Here is an 18,956-nt window from a genome sequence, read left to right as displayed (position 1 = left end):
CATGCCTCATATATCTGAATATTATTTCCTTTTCTGATGCTTGGCAAGCTTTCCTTAATGTTTTCAGTGAATAGCTTTTGTATTTCTTTTCTCTTTACTCCTTCTTCTTTGCTGATTATTTGAAATTCTTAGGGTATAGGTCCACGTGCTGCCTTCCAGCCTTTGTGCTCTTACTTCTTGGTTCCTTATTATTTTTAGGGGATTTTTCTTTCGCTGATCACACAGTGCAAATCCAGCTTCAACTTTTTAAAATCTGACTTTAGTTTTTGGTAAGGAATATCGCCATCTTTCAATGGATGTTTTAGTTTCCTGATAATCTCTTTGAATCTGGTTCATGTTTTCTAGATTTTTTTTATATTCTTCACTAAAGTTTTCACTTCTTTTTCTGGGTTCCTCCACTCTTTTTATCCAGTTGAGCACTACTCAGCCATAAAGAAGAATCACATTGAGATATTTATAAATAAATGGGAACAGCTTGAGAACATACTCTTGAGTGAAACAAATCAAACTCACGTGTGTGAATACCGAATAGTTTCCCTAGTGTAAGAAATGGGATAAATACGTAAAAGTATGTGGTGATCATGAATCCCCATTATACGGCTTTGAAGACTTATAAAGTCATCACTCCTTAACTGTAATGTTTTTATTGTGGGCTGTTTGAGTGTATTGTCTGTGATGGTGTGTACAGGCATTTTGAAGAAAACAAGACATTGTAATAGCTCGAGGTGATTTCCTATCATCTTGTTTTAAAATCCCATCAGACTGTTTTGCTTCTGTCTCCACTGAATCTTATTGGAGTTTATTGTATATGATAGTATAAACAAAATCTTTTATAGGCAAAGAGATAATATAGAAACTATTGTTTCTTTTGTGTTAGCTGGTTCTAAATACCCTGTAATACTTGAAGCCTCTTGAATGGTTTCGCACTGTCTTGATATGTTTGATACTATAGTGTACGAAGTTATAATCAAATATTTCAAGGAAAGAAACCGTACGGTAACTACTATTATGTCGGGTTATCTTTTTTTTTTTTTTTTTGTCATTTTCCTTTTTATCGGTACCAGGGATCGAACTCATGACTGCCTGCTTTCAAGGCAGGCGCTTATGCCACTGAGCTAAACCCCCAGCCCCTTAAGTCGGGTTATCTTGTGGTGAAACACTATGTTGCTTAAACAGTTGTGTTCTGAACTTCTTGATATGTTGTTATGTCCTCTTTTACCTCAATCTCCCTCCTTTATTAAGTGAATTATTATTTTTAATTAAGGGAAAAAATAAAACAATTAGCAGGATATATTATAGTAATAATTTTGATTTCCTGTTATCTTTAATGAATCCCTGTATTGTTCTCACCATCCTGCTTTCACTGATTTTACTCTATTCTGTTCTGTTCGATAGTATCAACTTTGAGGGTATAGGCAACTACTTTAAGGCAATAAGATTCACTATGATATCCATTCTTGTTTGACTATTAGGTTCCTTTGAATTCGCGTAATGTCTCCAATGTTTCCGTTTTATTAGTTTTGTTCTGTACTGTTTTGTTCAGGTTTCTTATACCTGATGCTATAGTCAATAATTTTATGGTAGCAAGAGGCATTATAGTAACCATTGTTGATTACCTTGTATTCTGTTTTTAGATCATATACTATGTCCATCCTTTGTTTTGACTGATTCTCTTTGTTTTGTCACAATTGGTTTTATTCTCTTCCAAAAAAGTACTAAGAACTGAGGGATCAATAAAACCCAAAATGTGAAATTGATATTGCTAAAAAGAGAGGAAAAGAAAGTCCTCTAAAGGATGCAAATGCAAGTGTGTTTAGATGTGTAAAACAGATGATCATATTACTAAGTATTTGTTGAATCATTGAACACACCAGTTTGCAGTCTCACTGAATGCCACTTTGTAGGCTTCTATTTTGTAACTTGAACAACTATTTCTAAGATGACGATATGTAATCTATTAGTGAGTGATTTCTTATGGTTTATTTTTTTGAAATTTTGTATTACTGATACCCTTTTACTGTTTGGGTTTATTTCTCTTTGAGTAAATTTTTTTAAAAAAACTGATAATATTGAAATATTTTGAAAAACATGGATGCAACTAGAAACCATACTGATAAGCGAAATAAATCAAACTCACACTTATAAATACCTTATACTCTCCCGAGTTTAAGAAAATGTAACAGTACATAAGAGCATAGAGTAATCTTGATTCCCATTACACTGTTCTGAAACCTTATCATGTCTCCATTGATTCATTGGAGTGGTTTTATCCTAGGTTGTTTGATTTTATTATCTGTGATAGTAGAAAGAGCTCTTTCATAGAAAAGAAGACATTAGAATCGTCAGAGTGGACTTAGAATCATCTTAGTCTGAAGTCCTACCAAGTTTTTGTTTTTTGTTTGCCTTTGGTACTGTCCTGTTATATGTTATTGGATATTATGTGTGATAGTACAAACAATTTTCCTATGGAAAATGAGATAATATTGTATCCATTGTTGGTTTTCTAAAATTGGGTTCTGAAAGCCCTGTAATGCTTTCATTCTTTTGAATTGTTTTATATTGTTTTGTTATGCTTGATTCTATCGTATATGAAGCTATGCTCAACTATTTCAAAGAAAGAGACATTATGGTAGTTACTGTTAATCAGGGGTTGTCTTATTGTGAAATGCTGTGTTACTTGCATTGTTCTTATCTGATCCGCTTTGCTATGTCCTCATTAGACAGAGAGAGAAAGAGAGAGAGAGAGAGAGACAGAGAGAGAGAGACAGAGACAGAGACAGAGAGAGAGAGAGAGAGAGAGAGAGAGAGACAGAGAGAGACAAACTCAGACACAGAGAGAGAGACAGAGACAGAGAGAGAATAGACTTGGTTAAATCTGTTAAAAAAATGCAATGTGGATGTGTGGCCCATGCTTGCAATCATAGAACTCGCAGAGGTTGAGGCCACAGGACCCCAAGTTTGAGACCAGGTCGGGCATTTAGCAATTGAAGGAGACCCTAACTAAAAGTAAAAATAAAAATGGGCAGATGCTGTACATCTCAGTGTGATGTCCCTGGGTTTCACTCCCAGAGCCAGAAAATCAAACAGAGAAAAACAGCCTGAAGTTGCCTCAACCTGGCCTCCCAAATGGCCACAATCCAAGCTCCTTAACTTACACTACTGGGTCCTCTGTGCAGATCTTCCAGGACAACAGTATGTAGTTTCTTTGCCAGCCAGGTTGGTTGTGGAGGGCTTTCCAGGTCCCAGGGGAGGGGGAGCAGGTCTCAGCAGCGCAAGTGCCCCTCTAGCCCACCCTGTAGGGTTTCACGCCCTCCCCTTCCCGGTCACAGATCCACAGATTTTCTCAGCATCATGTTGATTGACTCATTTGTCCCCAGTGAAAGTTTGGTACATTTTGTCTCTTTTCTGTGTACCTGATTTTCCTAAGGATTCCTCTACTATATCAGGTCAGGAATTTTTTGCTTTGGATTGGTTTTTTGTATCTTTCGTCCTTCGTTTCTTTCTTTCTTTCTAACTTTCTTTCTTTGTCTCTTTCTTTCTTTCTTTCTTTCTATCTGTGTGCCTGTGTGTCTTTCTTTCTTTCTTTCTTTCTCTCTTTGTTTCGTACACCTGTTTTTTTGTATTGTTTGAAACAGATAATAGTTTTGTAGCTCAGGCTTGCCTCGAACTGTAGGCTATCCTCTTGCCTCAGCCTCTCATATGCTGAGATTATAGGTGTGCACGGCACCACCCTGCTAGGAATCCGTTTCCAATCACCCTTCACTTTCATCACCTGGCCCAACAGCAGACCCAGCCTAGGTCAGTGGTGGTGACCTTGGGGCACTCAGGACACAGGAGCCCTGCAAAGCTCTCTGTCCCTGGCTAGCCAAGTCACAGTAGCATTGCCCCAGCAGCAGAGCATTCCAGGGTCATGCTAGTGTTAGTGGTTCGACATAAATAAGTGGGGTTGAAACTGCAGTTGGAGACTTCAATCTTAAAAGTTCACCATCAGTGGCCTCGGTTTGGAGACATCCAGAGTGACCAACAGACAGAGACACACACACAGACAAACAAACACACACACACACACAGACACACACACACAAACACACACACACACACACACACACACACACACACACACACACACACACACACTCTCACTTGGATTATGGATAAATTGGGCCTGGAATGTGTAGGGTGGATTAAGGAGGGGGTGTGGCTACCTCAACACACTATTTAAGCCAGGCAGCCCAAGGCTTCAGGCAGGTAAACTGAGGAGCCATAGGTGGTACAGTTGGTCATGCGCTAGCACTGTCTTGCAGCTGCCATGTCCTGGAAACCAGGTAAGTCGAGGCATTCTGGGAAGGTGGAGCTGAGGGGCTGAGAGTGGGGGAACCCTGGGAGAGATGCAAGGACTTTGTGGTGGTTCCTGGGCTCCATGAATTTTTTCTCCAGGGGCTGAGTAGAATAATCTTTGTCGCCCTCTACACATTGGAAGTTGATATGTTAGGTTTGTTGCAGATACCTGCTTGCAGGTTTGTTTATTTCCGTATAATTCTATAGTCTATGTATTTTAAAGTTTGAAGTTGTCAAACTAATCAACGTTATTGAGCATTGTATTTATAAGACTTGTTAAAACATATATTTTTGCTTTGGAGAATCTTTGTTTCTTTGGAGTCAGGATCTCACTCTCTAGATAGGCTTGCCCTTAACTTGGTTCCATAGCCCAGCAGACCTGGAACTCGCACGGATCCTTCTGCCTCAGGCTCTTAAGTGTTCGAATTAGAAGAATGGGCTACCACATACACCAATAATTTTTATTTTTGAGGGGTTTTCTTGTTGGTTTGGTTTGCTTTTGGATTTTTCTCGTGTGATTAGGGATAGAGTTCTTTTGTTGCTGTTTCTGTTTTTTTTTTTTTTTTTTTTTTTTTTTTTTTTTTTTTTGTAGCAGGGATGGAAGTTCAATTCTTGTGTTTCCCAAAGGAGCCCTTGGGCCACCCAGCTAAATCACTGGCCCCTTGGAGGGAGGGTCTTACTGCTTAGTCCAAGTTGGCCTTGAATTCACTGTTTTGGCCCAGGCAGGCTGGGATTACAGGTGTGCACCACTATGCGCAGATTTGCAGTACTTTGGTTGATATCATTTCCAAATCTTCTATTTTGTACTCATTTCCAAGGATACATGCCCCATCTGATTTTCTGTATTTTCAAGGCATTCTAGATATATGTGTGCAATATATTCTAGTAATATGACACTGACAATTTAATGTTGGAGTGTTTGTTTTTGCTTTTTCTTTTGTGGTGTGGTAGCGTGATCAAACTGAGGACCTCATACTTGCCAGACAGACGCTTATGTGACTGAGCTAAACCCCTGGCCATTTATTTAATAAACTTAGAGTTTATCCTGCTGCCACCCTCCTTTTCCTGCTCAGTTTTACTTTTTCTGTCTCGAGCTCTAGTTTGCTCTATCTATCTCTGTCTCTGTCACTCCTTGAATACCATGCTTCAAAATTTTCAACAATGCCCTCTTTCGTCAGACAGGAACGGAAAAATGTTTTTGTAAAACTCTGTGGTCCTGGGGATTCAGCTCAGTGGCCCAGTGCTTGCCTGGCCAGAGCGAGGTTGTGATTTCGATGCCAATTGTTAAAAAGATTGTAAAAAATCTATGTATTGGATCATTTGTGTTCACTGACGGAGAATTAGGCAGCATGTTGGCAGTTTGGGTGCAGTGTGTGTGTGGATGCATGAAGGCGTGGGTTTGAGTTTGTGTGTGCCCGCTTAGCAATGTGGGAAAACAAAGTCTCTTATAAATAGAAGAGACCATGGAATATGGATTGCCATAACATTAAGTATTACTGGGTAAGAAGGTATTAGATGTGTGAAACCATAGTATAATCTCCTATTCTGCACAAATACTGTACACTAAACTTACTTCTTTGGAAATTCACAACTTTGCAATGTCTACGATTTATGTGGCACCATTTTACCCTAGAGAAACAGAAGCAAACGATGAGGGGAGCAGGTCTCTAAATGACAGAGCCAGTAGAGGAGAGAATCAGCATGCATTCTGCTTCTTAGCTGCTAGCCACACAGATCCCACGAAGAAATGACCAAATCAGTAGCCAGCTCTTTAGGGTCTGAAAGCACCTCTGAGTCTGAATGCTGAGTGTACCAGGGTCTCAAGTACTGCTTGAGCATTGTGAAACCCTGAGTCTACTGTTACTCTTACCCCAATGCTGTATTCTCTCCCATTAAGAAACAGGGTACCTGGAGCTAGAGAGGAATGTGGTTCCATGGGTGAACTCTTTGGGCCAAGCATGAAATGCACATTTGGGTATGATTATAACACATGCTTTTGCCCTTTCCGTGTGGATAGTGCTTTCATGCAAGTCTTTGTCTCTTCCCTCTGCAGACAAGATAGAATACAGGCGCAAGCCACGAACTGACTTTACCCCATCCCAACGCTCAGTACTGCTGAGTGCCTTTGAGAAGAACAATCATCCAGGGCACGATGTTACAAAAGAATTAGCTACAAAAATCAATGTTGATGAAACGGTGATAAAAGTAAGTACCTGAGTGTGTGTCTCTAGGTGGTACACCTGACCCAGAAAGCCACACGCTTTCAACCACCAGCATACAAGTCCCATACTTTGCCAGGTGCAGTGCGTTTGGACAGCGGTGAAATATGGCATAGTTTCACTTCACCCATGTTCACTTTTGGAGGCAGACTGAGGCTGACCCAAAAGACTTGTCTTCCTCAAGTAATAAGTGCAAGGGCCAGATTTTAACTGATCCACAGCACACTGCCTGGGACCCTTTGAATCTGGATCTGAGATCTTGCCCTTTGGGTTGTTTTCCGATTAGCAGCACACTCTTGTAATGGGCAACCTAGTGCTCAAGAATTGAGGCACTTCCTGGAGCTGGGAGTTAGTCCCTCCCAAGCCCACGTTCTGAGTACAAATTACTTCTCATCAGGCTTCACATCTTAAAGTGGACTTCCTCTCCATACCATTCCTTAGAAGAGAAACACCAAACCCAGTGAGTCTTTATACAAACACAGCGGGTAGATATCTAGATACTGCTCAGTCAGAACATTCAAATTCATTCTGATGTCTTCCTAGCCTTTCTCAAGGTAGTGAGGGCAAAATCCCTTCATGGAGCTGAAGCAACCCAAGCTCCATTCCCATTCCTTGCTCTCAGTCATTGCAATGTATTCTTGCAAAATTTGGAGCAACCACTAATGCAGAACTACACGCAGCACCCTTTGTTTAACCCTCCGGCATTGAGAGTTTGCCCCTTCCTACTCTACGCATTGCCAGTAAAACCCAATACCCCCCCCCCCTTTACCCTCCCGGAACCAGAACAGCACAGGATACAAAGTACTTCCCCTGTTCAGATCAGTCCACAGCAATTGGAGATCACCTTTCTGACCCAAAAACCTCACATCCTAGGGAACAGGAAAATAAAGCTTTGGGTTCATACCCATTTATTGAACTGCTTCTCTCTTCCCTGTAGATCTGGTTTAAGAACCAGCGTAGCAAACGGAAGAAAGATCAGCTAAAACTGAAGCTAGCTTCTTTGCCCGGAACATCCACGCAGACCTCTTCAGAAAAGAAGGAGCACGTCCTACAAAGTCCTGTTGCAAGTTGTTCACCGATATCTTCCATTTCAGATGACCATGTCTGTGACCGAGCAGAGCGTTTTGAGAAAGATATCAGTAGAAGACACGGAGCCTCTGTGTTTGGTTCGTCATTCCAAAGTCAACCTGATGGAACTCAGGGACACGTCGTCTACGTCGAAGATTTTGACATTGATGACACAGATAAACTTATAGAAATGTATTATCTGCCTGAGGAAGATGATCCCAGCAGTCTAGATATATACCTCCCCCCAGGCTGCCTGCAGTGAAGAAGTGAGCATGGTGCTGATGGGCAGAGTGACTCATGACACCCACAACTTTGGACACAAGCCTCCATTTTCAAGCATGGTTCCCAACTGATTTCCATTTTTTGCAGCAGAGCTTTGAGGACTTGTCATTTCACAGAAGGCAATAAAATAGCCATCTCACTGTGAATGTTGCCTGTTTCCGAGTGTTTTGTATTCCCCCTCCAATCTTTTCAGTACCCTGAACACTCCGCTTGGGAAGGAAATCAGCAGCATGGGGAAATTTAGATTCCTGATTCTCCCTCACCCCTAAGTGCATTGAATATCACGTGCATGGATTCTCTCTGCATACAATGACAAACAGTTCTAGAGGGCCCCTACCAATACTGCCTGAGAAAATAGTTACATGCAACAGGCAGGAAAGGCCTAGGCTCTCATTGAAAGCAAGACACCCTTACTGTAGTGCCATCTTGCTGGGAAGGAATCTCATTTTGAAGAAAGTGCAAATCAGAAGAACTTACACTCCCGGCTCATGCTGGTTGCTGAGAATATTTCAGATAAGTGTTGCAAGGAAAGACACTTGTTTCCTTAAAGAGGAGTTAGCTAATCTCTGCAGAGGCAGACAGCAATAGTGAGGTATCAGGTGGAATGAAATGGCACTGCCTCCTCTGGTCCTGAGTGAAATGAAAGATGGGAGAACATGCCAGCTTTTAGGAGAGCCAAACAGGATCATTTCCGTGGTACATCTTCTGTTGGCAGAGGTGCTTGTGTGGAACAGAGTGACACTAGGGATGTGATGTAAGGTGTCTTTATGGGTAGGACATGTTCATGTATGGCCAGCATGGTCCCGTATTCGGACCTGGATTGTCCAGCTGAATGTGAATCTCATTGAGAGGATGCAGCTTCCTTAGGAGGTGGGCAGATAACCGAGATGCGTGTACGTGAGCATGACTGTTGCAGTCATACTGTACAATTTTGTTTCACAACTGTGACCATGTGTAAATGAATGCCGGAGCAGTAGCACAGCATCACTGCATAGGACCTTTAGCAGGAGCGTGTGCAGTGTACAATTCAGAGCGATCTTAGCTGGACTGTCTAGGAGCATATGAGCTGTTAGCGATAGAACCTGGTGTCTTGCGTATGCTAATCATGAAGACTGTTACTGAGCAACGTTGTTGGATCTCATTTTAACATTTTTAGATGTTACAACGTGATTACTGTGTAGTAATCCAGAAAGGTGCCTTCCCTTCCAACAGGCAAGCGCTCTGAGGATTTCTAAATGTCTGTAATCAGGATCAAGGTTTTAGCTCTGTCTTACCTTCTGGCCCTGAGAATATCCTATGAAGCAGGAATTTCTCATTAGTTGTTTTACATCAGAGAAAGCGTCCACTGCCAAGTAACTGGTCCATGATCTGTCACTTTACAATCAACCTTCCATCCCAGATAGACTGACTGTTCTGCCACTCCTCTGTCTCATCAAGGAGACTGGGATGTGACTGTGATGGGGTCAAAGAAAGAGGAGCCAGAGTTGGACCTTTCACCTCTAATCCGTTTCTTCTCAACTTTTGACCTTGAGGCTGAAAAGCCTCAAGGTTTTCCATCATTTAAGCTGCTTAAGTCTCCACTGCAGAGAAGTGTCATGACTTTCCAACCTCTCTTCAGGCACTGGAACTGGTGTGCCTGTTACGCTCTGGTTTCCAGTCAAATAGAGCGTTGTTTTCACTTTTTGACTGTCAGTTCATTAACCCTCTTCCAGGCAGATTATATTTCCTACTTAGAGCAACTCCATGGACCCTATCTCCTGATCTACTCTGCCTGTTTTTCTTTTTGTTAGTGTATCAAGGCCATCTATGTTGGAGATTATAGTCAACTTTCTCTGCCACATTTCTGCTTTGCTATTTCTCTGCCATTGGTTGTCTACTTTTCTCCTTCATTCTGCTGTCTGCCCCGTTCATTGAGGTCTTTCTGTCACTCTTGCAGGAATCCTGGTGATGTTTTTGTCTGTCTAGGATGTCCTTCAGTAATTTAGTAGGGTGGATTGGTGGTCACCAACTCCCACATTTCCTTTGAGTCATGGAAACATCTTGTATGTCCATTAAATTTGAGAGACAGTTTTGCAGGGCACATCCGTGTGGCTTGCAGGTTATTTTCCTTCCGAGCTTGGAATACGTGGCTCCATTCTATGCTCTTTCTGACTTGATACTTTGTGTTAAGAAGTCTTTCATGATTTTGATGAGATTTCCTTTATGTGTGTTGTGTTTGTTTTCTGTGTCCGCTTTTCATATTCTGTTGTTGTGATCAATTCTGGGATCTTGACTTTTATATATCTGAGTGTAAATATGTTTTTGTTTTGGCTGGCTGGAGTTCTGCATGCCTCATATATCTGAATATTATTTCCTTTTCTGATGCTTGGCAAGCTTTCCTTAATGTTTTCAGTGAATAGCTTTTGTATTTCTTTTCTCTTTACTCCTTCTTCTTTGCTGATTATTTGAAATTCTTAGGGTATAGGTCCACGTGCTGCCTTCCAGCCTTTGTGCTCTTACTTCTTGGTTCCTTATTATTTTTAGGGGATTTTTCTTTCGCTGATCACACAGTGCAAATCCAGCTTCAACTTTTTAAAATCTGACTTTAGTTTTTGGTAAGGAATATCGCCATCTTTCAATGGATGTTTTAGTTTCCTGATAATCTCTTTGAATCTGGTTCATGTTTTCTAGATTTTTTTTATATTCTTCACTAAAGTTTTCACTTCTTTTTCTGGGTTCCTCCACTCTTTTTATCCAGTTGAGCACTACTCAGCCATAAAGAAGAATCACATTGAGATATTTATAAATAAATGGGAACAGCTTGAGAACATACTCTTGAGTGAAACAAATCAAACTCACGTGTGTGAATACCGAATAGTTTCCCTAGTGTAAGAAATGGGATAAATACGTAAAAGTATGTGGTGATCATGAATCCCCATTATACGGCTTTGAAGACTTATAAAGTCATCACTCCTTAACTGTAATGTTTTTATTGTGGGCTGTTTGAGTGTATTGTCTGTGATGGTATGTACAGGCATTTTGAAGAAAACAAGACATTGTAATAGCTCGAGGTGATTTCCTATCATCTTGTTTTAAAATCCCATCAGACTGTTTTGCTTCTGTCTCCATTGAATCTTATTGGAGTTTATTGTATATGATAGTATAAACAAAATCTTTTATAGGCAAAGAGATAATATAGAAACTATTGTTTCTTTTGTGTTAGCTGGTTCTAAATACCCTGTAATACTTGAAGCCTCTTGAATGGTTTCGCACTGTCTTGATATGTTTGATACTATAGTGTACGAAGTTATAATCAAATATTTCAAGGAAAGAAACCGTACGGTAACTACTATTATGTCGGGTTATCTTTTTTTTTTTTTTTTGTCTTTTTCCTTTTTATCGGTACCAGGGATCGAACTCATGACTGCCTGCTTTCAAGGCAGGCGCTTATGCCACTGAGCTAAACCCCCAGCCCCTTAAGTCGGGTTATCTTGTGGTGAAACACTATGTTGCTTAAACAGTTGTGTTCTGAACTTCTTGATATGTTGTTATGTCCTCTTTTACCCCAATCTCCCTCCTTTATTAAGTGAATTATTATTTTTAATTAAGGGATAAATAAAACAATTAGCAGGATTTATTATAGTAATAATTTTGATTTCCTGTTATCTTTAATGAATCCCTGCATTGTTCTCACCATCCTGCTTTCACTGATTTTACTCTATTCTGTTCTGTTCGATAGTATCAACTTTGAGGGTATAGGCAACTACTTTAAGGCAATAAGATTCACTATGATATCCATTCTTGTTTGACTATTAGGTTCCTTTGAATTCGCGTAATGTCTCCAATGTTTCCGTTTTATTAGTTTTGTTCTGTACTGTTTTGTTCAGGTTTCTTATACCTGATGCTATAGACAATAATTTTATGGTAGCAAGAGGCATTATAGTAACCATTGTTGATTACCTTGTATTCTGTTTTTAGATCATATACTATGTCCATCCTTTGTTTTGACTGATTCTCTTTGTTTTGTCACAATTGGTTTTATTCTCTTCCAAAAAAGTACTACGAACTGAGGGATCAATAAAACCCAAAATGTGAAATTGATATTGCTAAAAAGAGAGGAAAAGAAAGTCCTCTAAAGGATGCAAATGCAAGTGTGTTTAGATGTGTAAAACAGATGATCATATTACTAAGTATTTGTTGAATCATTGAACATACCAGTTTGCAGTCTCACTGAATGCCACTTTGTAGGCTTCTATTTTGTAACTTGAACAACTATTTCTAAGATGACGATATGTAATCTATTAGTGAGTGATTTCTTATGGTTTATTTTTTTTGAAATTTTGTATTACTGATACCCTTTTACTGTTTGGGTTTATTTCTCTTTGAGTAAATTTTTAAAAAAAAACTGATAATATTGAAATATTTTGAAAAACATGGATGCAACTAGAAACCATACTGATAAGCGAAATAAATCAAACTCACACTTATAAATACCTTATACTCTCCCGAGTTTAAGAAAATGTAACAGTACATAAGAGCATAGAGTAATCTTGATTCCCATTACACTGTTCTGAAACCTTATCATGTCTCCATTGATTCATTGGAGTGGTTTTATCCTAGGTTGTTTGATTTTATTATCTGTGATAGTAGAAAGAGCTCTTTCATAGAAAAGAAGACATTAGAATCGTCAGAGTGGACTTAGAATCATCTTAGTCTGAAGTCCTACCAAGTTTTCGTTTTTCGTTTGCCTTTGGTACTGTCCTGTTATATGTTATTGGATATTATGTGTGATAGTACAAACAATTTTCCTATGGAAAATGAGATAATATTGTATCCATTGTTGGTTTTCTAAAATTGGGTTCTGAAAGCCCTGTAATGCTTACATTCTTTTGAATTGTTTTATATTGATTTGTTATGCTTGATTCTATCGTATATGAAGCTATGCTCAACTATTTCAAAGAAAGAGACATTATGGTAGTTACTGTTAATCAGGGGTTGTCTTATTGTGAAATGCTGTGTTACTTGCATTGTTCTTATCTGATCCGCTTTGCTATGTCCTCATTAGACAGAGAGAGAAAGAGAGAGAGAGAGAGACAGAGAGAGAGAGAGACAGAGAGAGAGAGAGAGAGAGAGAGAGAGAGAGAGAGAGAGAGACAGAGAGACTCAAACTCAGACACAGAGAGAGAGACAGAGACAGAGAGAGAATAGACTTGGTTAAATCTGTTAAAAAATGCAATGTGGATGTGTGGCCCATGCTTGCAATCCTAGAACTCGCAGAGGTTGAGGCCACAGGACCCCAAGTTTGAGACCAGGTCGGGCATTTAGCAATTGAAGGAGACCCTAACTAAAAGTAAAAATAAAAATGGGCAGATGCTGTACATCTCAGTGTGATGTCCCTGGCTTTCACTCCCAGAGCCAGAAAATTAAACAGAGAAAAACAGCCTGAAGTTGCCTCAACCTGGCCTCCCAAATGGCCACAATCCAAGCTCCTTAACTTACACTACTGGGTCCTCTGTGCAGATCTTCCAGGACAACTGTATGTAGTTTCTTTGCCAGCCAGGTTGGTTGTGGAGGGCTTTCCAGGTCCCAGGGGAGGGGGAGCAGGTCTCAGCAGCGCAAGTGCCCCTCTAGCCCACCCTGTAGGGTTTCACGCCCTCCCCTTCCCGGTCACAGATCCACAGATTTTCTCAGCATCATGTTGATTGACTCATTTGTCCCCAGTGAAAGTTTGGTACATTTTGTCTCTTTTCTGTGTACCTGATTTTCCTAAGGATTCCTCTACTATATCAGGTCAGGAATTTTTTGCTTTGGATTGGTTTTTTGTATCTTTCTTCCTTCATTTCTTTCTTTCTTTCTATCTTTCTTTCTTTGTCTCTTTCTTTCTTTCTTTCTATCTGTGTGTCTGTGTGTCTTTCTTTCTTTCTTTCTTTCTCTCTTTGTTTCGTACACCTGTTTTTTTGTATTGTTTGAAACAGATAATAGTTTTGTAGCTCAGGCTTGCCTCAAACTGTAGGCTATCCTCTTGCCTCAGCCTCTCATATGCTGAGATTATAGGTGTGCACGGCACCACCCTGCTAGGAATCCGTTTCCAATCACCCTTCACTTTCATCACCTGGCACAACAGCAGACCCAGCCTAGGTCAGTGGTGGTGACCTTGGGGCACTCAGGACACAGGAGCCCTGCAAAGCTCTCTGTCCCTGGCTAGCCAAGTCACAGTAGCATTGCCCCAGCAGCAGAGCATTCCAGGGTCATGCTAGTGTTAGTGGTTCGACATAAATAAGTGGGGTTGAAACTGCAGTTGGAGACTTCAATCTTAAAAGTTCACCATCAGTGGCCTCGGTTTGGAGACATCCAGAGTGACCAACAGACAGAGACACACACACAGACAAACAAACACACACACACACACAGACACACACACACACACACACACACACACACACACACACACACTCTCACTTGGATTATGGATAAATTGGGCCTGGAATGTGTAGGGTGGATTAAGGAGGGGGTGTGGCTACCTCAACACACTATTTAAGCCAGGCAGCCCAAGGCTTCAGGCCAGTAAACTGAGGAGCCATAGGTGATACAGTTGGTCGTGCCCTAACACTGTCTTGCAGCTGCCATGTCCAGCAAACCAGGTAAGTCGAGGCATTCTGGGAAGTTGGAGCTGAGGGGCTGGTAGTGGGGGAACCCTGGGAGAGATGCAAAGACTTTGTGGTGGTTCCCGGGCTCCATGAATTTTTTCTCCAGGGGCTGAGTAGAATAATCTTTGTCGCCCTCTACACATTGAAAGTTGATATGTTAGGTGTGTTGCAGATACCTGCTTGCAGGTTTGTTTATTTCCGTATAATTCTATAGTCTATGTATTTTAAAGTTTGAAGTTGTCAAACTAATCAACGTTATTGAGCATTGTATTTATAAGACTTGTTAAAACGTATATTTTTGCTTTGGAGAATCTTTGTTTCTTTGGAGTCAGGATCTCACTCTCTAGATAGGCTTGCCCTTAACTTGGTTCCATAGCCCAGCAGACCTGGAACTCGCACGGATCCTTCTGCCTCAGGCTCTTAAGTGTTCGAATTAGAAGAATGGGCTACCACATACACCAATAATTTTTATTTTTGAGGGGTTTTCTTGTTGGTTTGGTTTGCTTTTGGATTTTTCTCGTGTGATTAGGGATAGAGTTCTTTTGTTGCTGTTTCTGTTTTTTTTTTTTTTTGTTTTGTAGCAGTGATGGAAGTTCAATTCTTGTGTTTCCCAAAGGAGCCCTTGGGCCGCCCAGCTAAATCACTGGCCCCTTGGAGGGAGGGTCTTACTGCTTAGTCCAAGTTGGCCTTGAATTCACTGTTTTGGCCCAGGCAGGCTGGGATTACAGGTGTGCACCACTATGCGCAGATTTGCAGTACTTTGGTTGATATCATTTCCAAATCTTCTATTTTGTACTCATTTCCAAGGACACATGCCCCATCTGATTTTCTGTATTTTCAAGGCATTCTAGATATATGTGTGCAATATATTCTAGTAATCTGACACTGACAATTTAATGTTGGAGTGTTTGTTTTTGCTTTTTCTTTTGTGGTGTGGTAGCGTGATCAAACTGAGGACCTCATACTTGCCAGACAGACGCTTATGTGACTGAGCTAAACCCCTGGCCATTTATTTAATAAACTTAGAGTTTATCCTGCTGCCACCCTCCTTTTCCTGCTCAGTTTTACTTTTTCTGTCTCGAGCTCTAGTTTGCTCTATCTATCTCTGTCTCTGTCACTCCTTGAATACCATGCTTCAAAATTTTCAACAATGCCCTCTTTCGTCAGACAGGAACGGAAAAATGTTTTTGTAAAACTCTGTGGTCCTGGGGATTCAGCTCAGTGGCCCAGTGCTTGCCTGGCCAGAGCGAGGTTGTGATTTCGATGCCAATTGTTAAAAAGATTGTAAAAAATCTATGTATTGGATCATTTATGTTCACTGACGGAGAATTAGGCAGCATGTTGGCAGTTTGGGTGCAGTGTGTGTGTGGATGCATGAAGGCGTGGGTTTGAGTTTGTGTGTGCCCGCTTAGCAATGTGGGAAAACAAAGTCTCTTATAAATAGAAGAGACCATGGAATATGGATTGCCATAACATTAAGTATTACTGGGTAAGAAGGTATTAGATGTTTGAAACCATAGTATAATCTCCTATTCTGCACAAATACTGTACACTAAACTTACTTCTTTGGAAATTCACAACTTTGCAATGTCTACGATTTATGTGGCACCATTTTACCCTAGAGAAACAGAAGCAAACGATGAGGGGAGCAGGTCTCTAAATGACAGAGCCAGTAGAGGAGAGAATCAGCATGCATTCTGCTTCTTAGCTGCTAGCCACACAGATCCCACGAAGAAATGACCAAATCAGTAGCCAGCTCTTTAGGGTCTGAAAGCACCTCTGAGTCTGAATGCTGAGTGTACCAGGGTCTCAAGTGCTGCTTGAGCATTGTGAAACCCTGAGTCTACTGTTACTCTTACCCCAATGCTGTATTCTCTCCCATTAAGAAACAGGGTACCTGGAGCTAGAGAGGAATGTGGTTCCATGGGTGAACTCTTTGGGCCAAGCATGAAATGCACATTTGGGTATGATTATAACACATGCTTTTGCCCTTTCCGTGTGGATAGTGCTTTCATGCAAGTCTTTGTCTCTTCCCTCCGCAGACAAGATAGAATACAGGCGCAAGCCACGAACTGACTTTACCCCATCCCAACGCTCAGTACTGCTGAGTGCCTTTGAGAAGAACAATCATCCAGGGCACGATGTTACAAAAGAATTAGCTACAAAAATCAATGTTGATGAAACGGTGATAAAAGTAAGTACCTGAGTGTGTGTCTCTAGGTGGTACACCTGACCCAGAAAGCCACACGCTTTCAACCACCAGCATACAAGTCCCATACTTTGCCAGGTGCAGTGCGTTTGGACAGCGGTGAAATATGGCATAGTTTCACTTCACCCATGTTCACTTTTGGAGGCAGACTGAGGCTGACCCAAAAGACTTGTCTTCCTCAAGTAATAAGTGCAAGGGCCAGATTTTAACTGATCCACAGCACACTGCCTGGGACCCTTTGAATCTGGATCTGAGATCTTGCCCTTTGGGTTGTTTTCCGATTAGCAGCACACTCTTGTAATGGGCAACCTAGTGCTCAAGAATTGAGGCACTTCCTGGAGCTGGGAGTTAGTCCCTCCCAAGCCCACGTTCTGAGTACAAATTACTTCTCATCAGGCTTCACATCTTAAAGTGGACTTCCTCTCCATACCATTCCTTAGAAGAGAAACACCAAACCCAGTGAGTCTTTATACAAACACAGCGGGTAGATATCTAGATACTGCTCAGTCAGAACATTCAAATTCATTCTGATGTCTTCCTAGCCTTTCTCAAGGTAGCGAGGGCAAAATCCCTTCATGGAGCTGAAGCAACCCAAGCTCCATTCCCATTCCTTGCTCTCAGTCATTGCAATGTATTCTTGCAAAATTTGGAGCAACCACTAATGCAGAACTACACGCAGCACCCTTTGTTTAACCCTCCGGCATTGAGAGTTTGCCCCTTCCTACTCTACGCATTGCCAGTAAAACCCAATTGCCCTCCCCCCCTTTACCCTCCCGGAACCAGAACAGCACAGGATACAAAGTACTTCCCCTGTTCAGATCAGTCCACAGCAATTGGAGATCACCTTTCTGACCCAAAAATCTCACATCCTAGGGAACAGGAAAATAAAGCTTTGGGTTCATACCCATTTATTGAACTGCTTCTCTCTTCCCTGTAGATCTGGTTTAAGAACCAGCGTAGCAAACGGAAGAAAGATCAGCTAAAACTGAAGCTAGCTTCTTTGCCCGGAACATCCACGCAGACCTCTTCAGAAAAGAAGGAGCACGTCCTACAAAGTCCTGTTGCAAGTTGTTCACCGATATCTTCCATTTCAGATGACCATGTCTGTGACCGAGCAGAGCGTTTTGAGAAAGATATCAGTAGAAGACACGGAGCCTCTGTGTTTGGTTCGTCATTCCAAAGTCAACCTGATGGAACTCAGGGACACGTCGTCTACGTCGAAGATTTTGACATTGATGACACAGATAAACTTATAGAAATGTATTATCTGCCTGGGGAAGATGATCCCAGCAGTCTAGATATATACCTCCCCCCAGGCTGCCTGCAGTGAAGAAGTGAGCATGGTGCTGATGGGCAGAGTGACTCATGACACCCACAACTTTGGACACAAGCCTCCATTTTCAAGCATGGTTCCCAACTGATTTCCATTTTTTGCAGCAGAGCTTTGAGGACTTGTCATTTCACAGAAGGCAATAAAATAGCCATCTCACTGTGAATGTTGCCTGTTTCCGAGTGTTTTGTATTCCCCCTCCAATCTTTTCAGTACCCTGAACACTCCGCTTGGGAAGGAAATCAGCAGCATGGGGAAATTTAGATTCCTGATTCTCCCTCACCCCTAAGTGCATTGAATATCACGTGCATGGATTCTCTCTGCATACAATGACAAACAGTTCTAGAGGGCCCCTACCAATACTGCCTGAGAAAATAGTTACATGCAACAGGCAGGAAAGGCCTAGGCTCTCATTGAAAGCAAGACACCCTTACTGTAGTGCCATCTTGCTGGGAAGGAATCTCATTTTGAAGAAAGTGCAAATCAGAAGAACTTACACTCCCGGCTCATGCTGGTTGCTGAGAATATTTCAGATAAGTGTTGCAAGGAAAGACACTTGTTTCCTTAAAGAGGAGTTAGCTAATCTCTGCAGAGGCAGACAGCAATAGTGAGGTATCAGGTGGAATGAAATGGCACTGCCTCCTCTGGTCCTGAGTGAAATGAAAGATGGGAGAACATGCCAGCTTTTAGGAGAGCCAAACAGGATCATTTCCGTGGTACATCTTCTGTTGGCAGAGGTGCTTGTGTGGAACAGAGTGACACTGGGGATGTGATGTAAGGTGTCTTTATGGGTAGGACATGTTCATGTATGGCCAGCATGGTCCCGTATTCGGACCTGGATTGTCCAGCTGAATGTGAATCTCATTGAGAGGATGCAGCTTCCT

General features: G+C 41.4%; 2 protein-coding genes across 2 annotated transcripts; both read left to right on the top strand.

The window, feature by feature from the left end:
- The first annotated feature begins 4,309 nt into the window (after positions 1 to 4,309).
- On the top strand, positions 4,310 to 7,887 carry LOC134476803 (paired-like homeodomain transcription factor LEUTX). The gene is made up of 3 exons (XM_063252460.1): positions 4,310 to 4,325; positions 6,392 to 6,543; positions 7,495 to 7,887. The coding sequence occupies exons 1-3, from the start codon at positions 4,310 to 4,312 to the stop codon at positions 7,885 to 7,887; spliced, it is 561 nt and encodes a 186-aa protein (XP_063108530.1).
- Positions 7,888 to 14,511: 6,624 nt separating this feature from the next.
- LOC134476802 (paired-like homeodomain transcription factor LEUTX) lies at positions 14,512 to 18,072 on the top strand. Its single transcript, XM_063252459.1, has 3 exons — positions 14,512 to 14,527; positions 16,576 to 16,727; positions 17,680 to 18,072. The coding sequence occupies exons 1-3, from the start codon at positions 14,512 to 14,514 to the stop codon at positions 18,070 to 18,072; spliced, it is 561 nt and encodes a 186-aa protein (XP_063108529.1).
- Positions 18,073 to 18,956: the final 884 nt, after the last annotated feature.

Source organism: Cavia porcellus, unplaced genomic scaffold (assembly GCF_034190915.1).
Source record: "Cavia porcellus strain 051 isolate PalLab524CR breed Dunkin Hartley unplaced genomic scaffold, mCavPor4.1 scaffold_7, whole genome shotgun sequence".
In the NCBI taxonomy this organism is placed as follows: Eukaryota; Metazoa; Chordata; class Mammalia; order Rodentia; family Caviidae; genus Cavia; species Cavia porcellus.
Note: the sequence above shows the minus strand (reverse complement) of the source record. Positions and strands in the feature narration are given on the sequence as shown.

Excerpts from the sequence above, each read along its gene's own strand:
- LOC134476803 (XM_063252460.1), top strand. Across the intron at positions 6,544-7,494 it reads TTGATGAAACGGTGATAAAA|ATCTGGTTTAAGAACCAGCG; the intron begins GTAAGTACCTGA and ends TCTTCCCTGTAG.
- LOC134476802 (XM_063252459.1), top strand. Across the intron at positions 16,728-17,679 it reads TTGATGAAACGGTGATAAAA|ATCTGGTTTAAGAACCAGCG; the intron begins GTAAGTACCTGA and ends TCTTCCCTGTAG.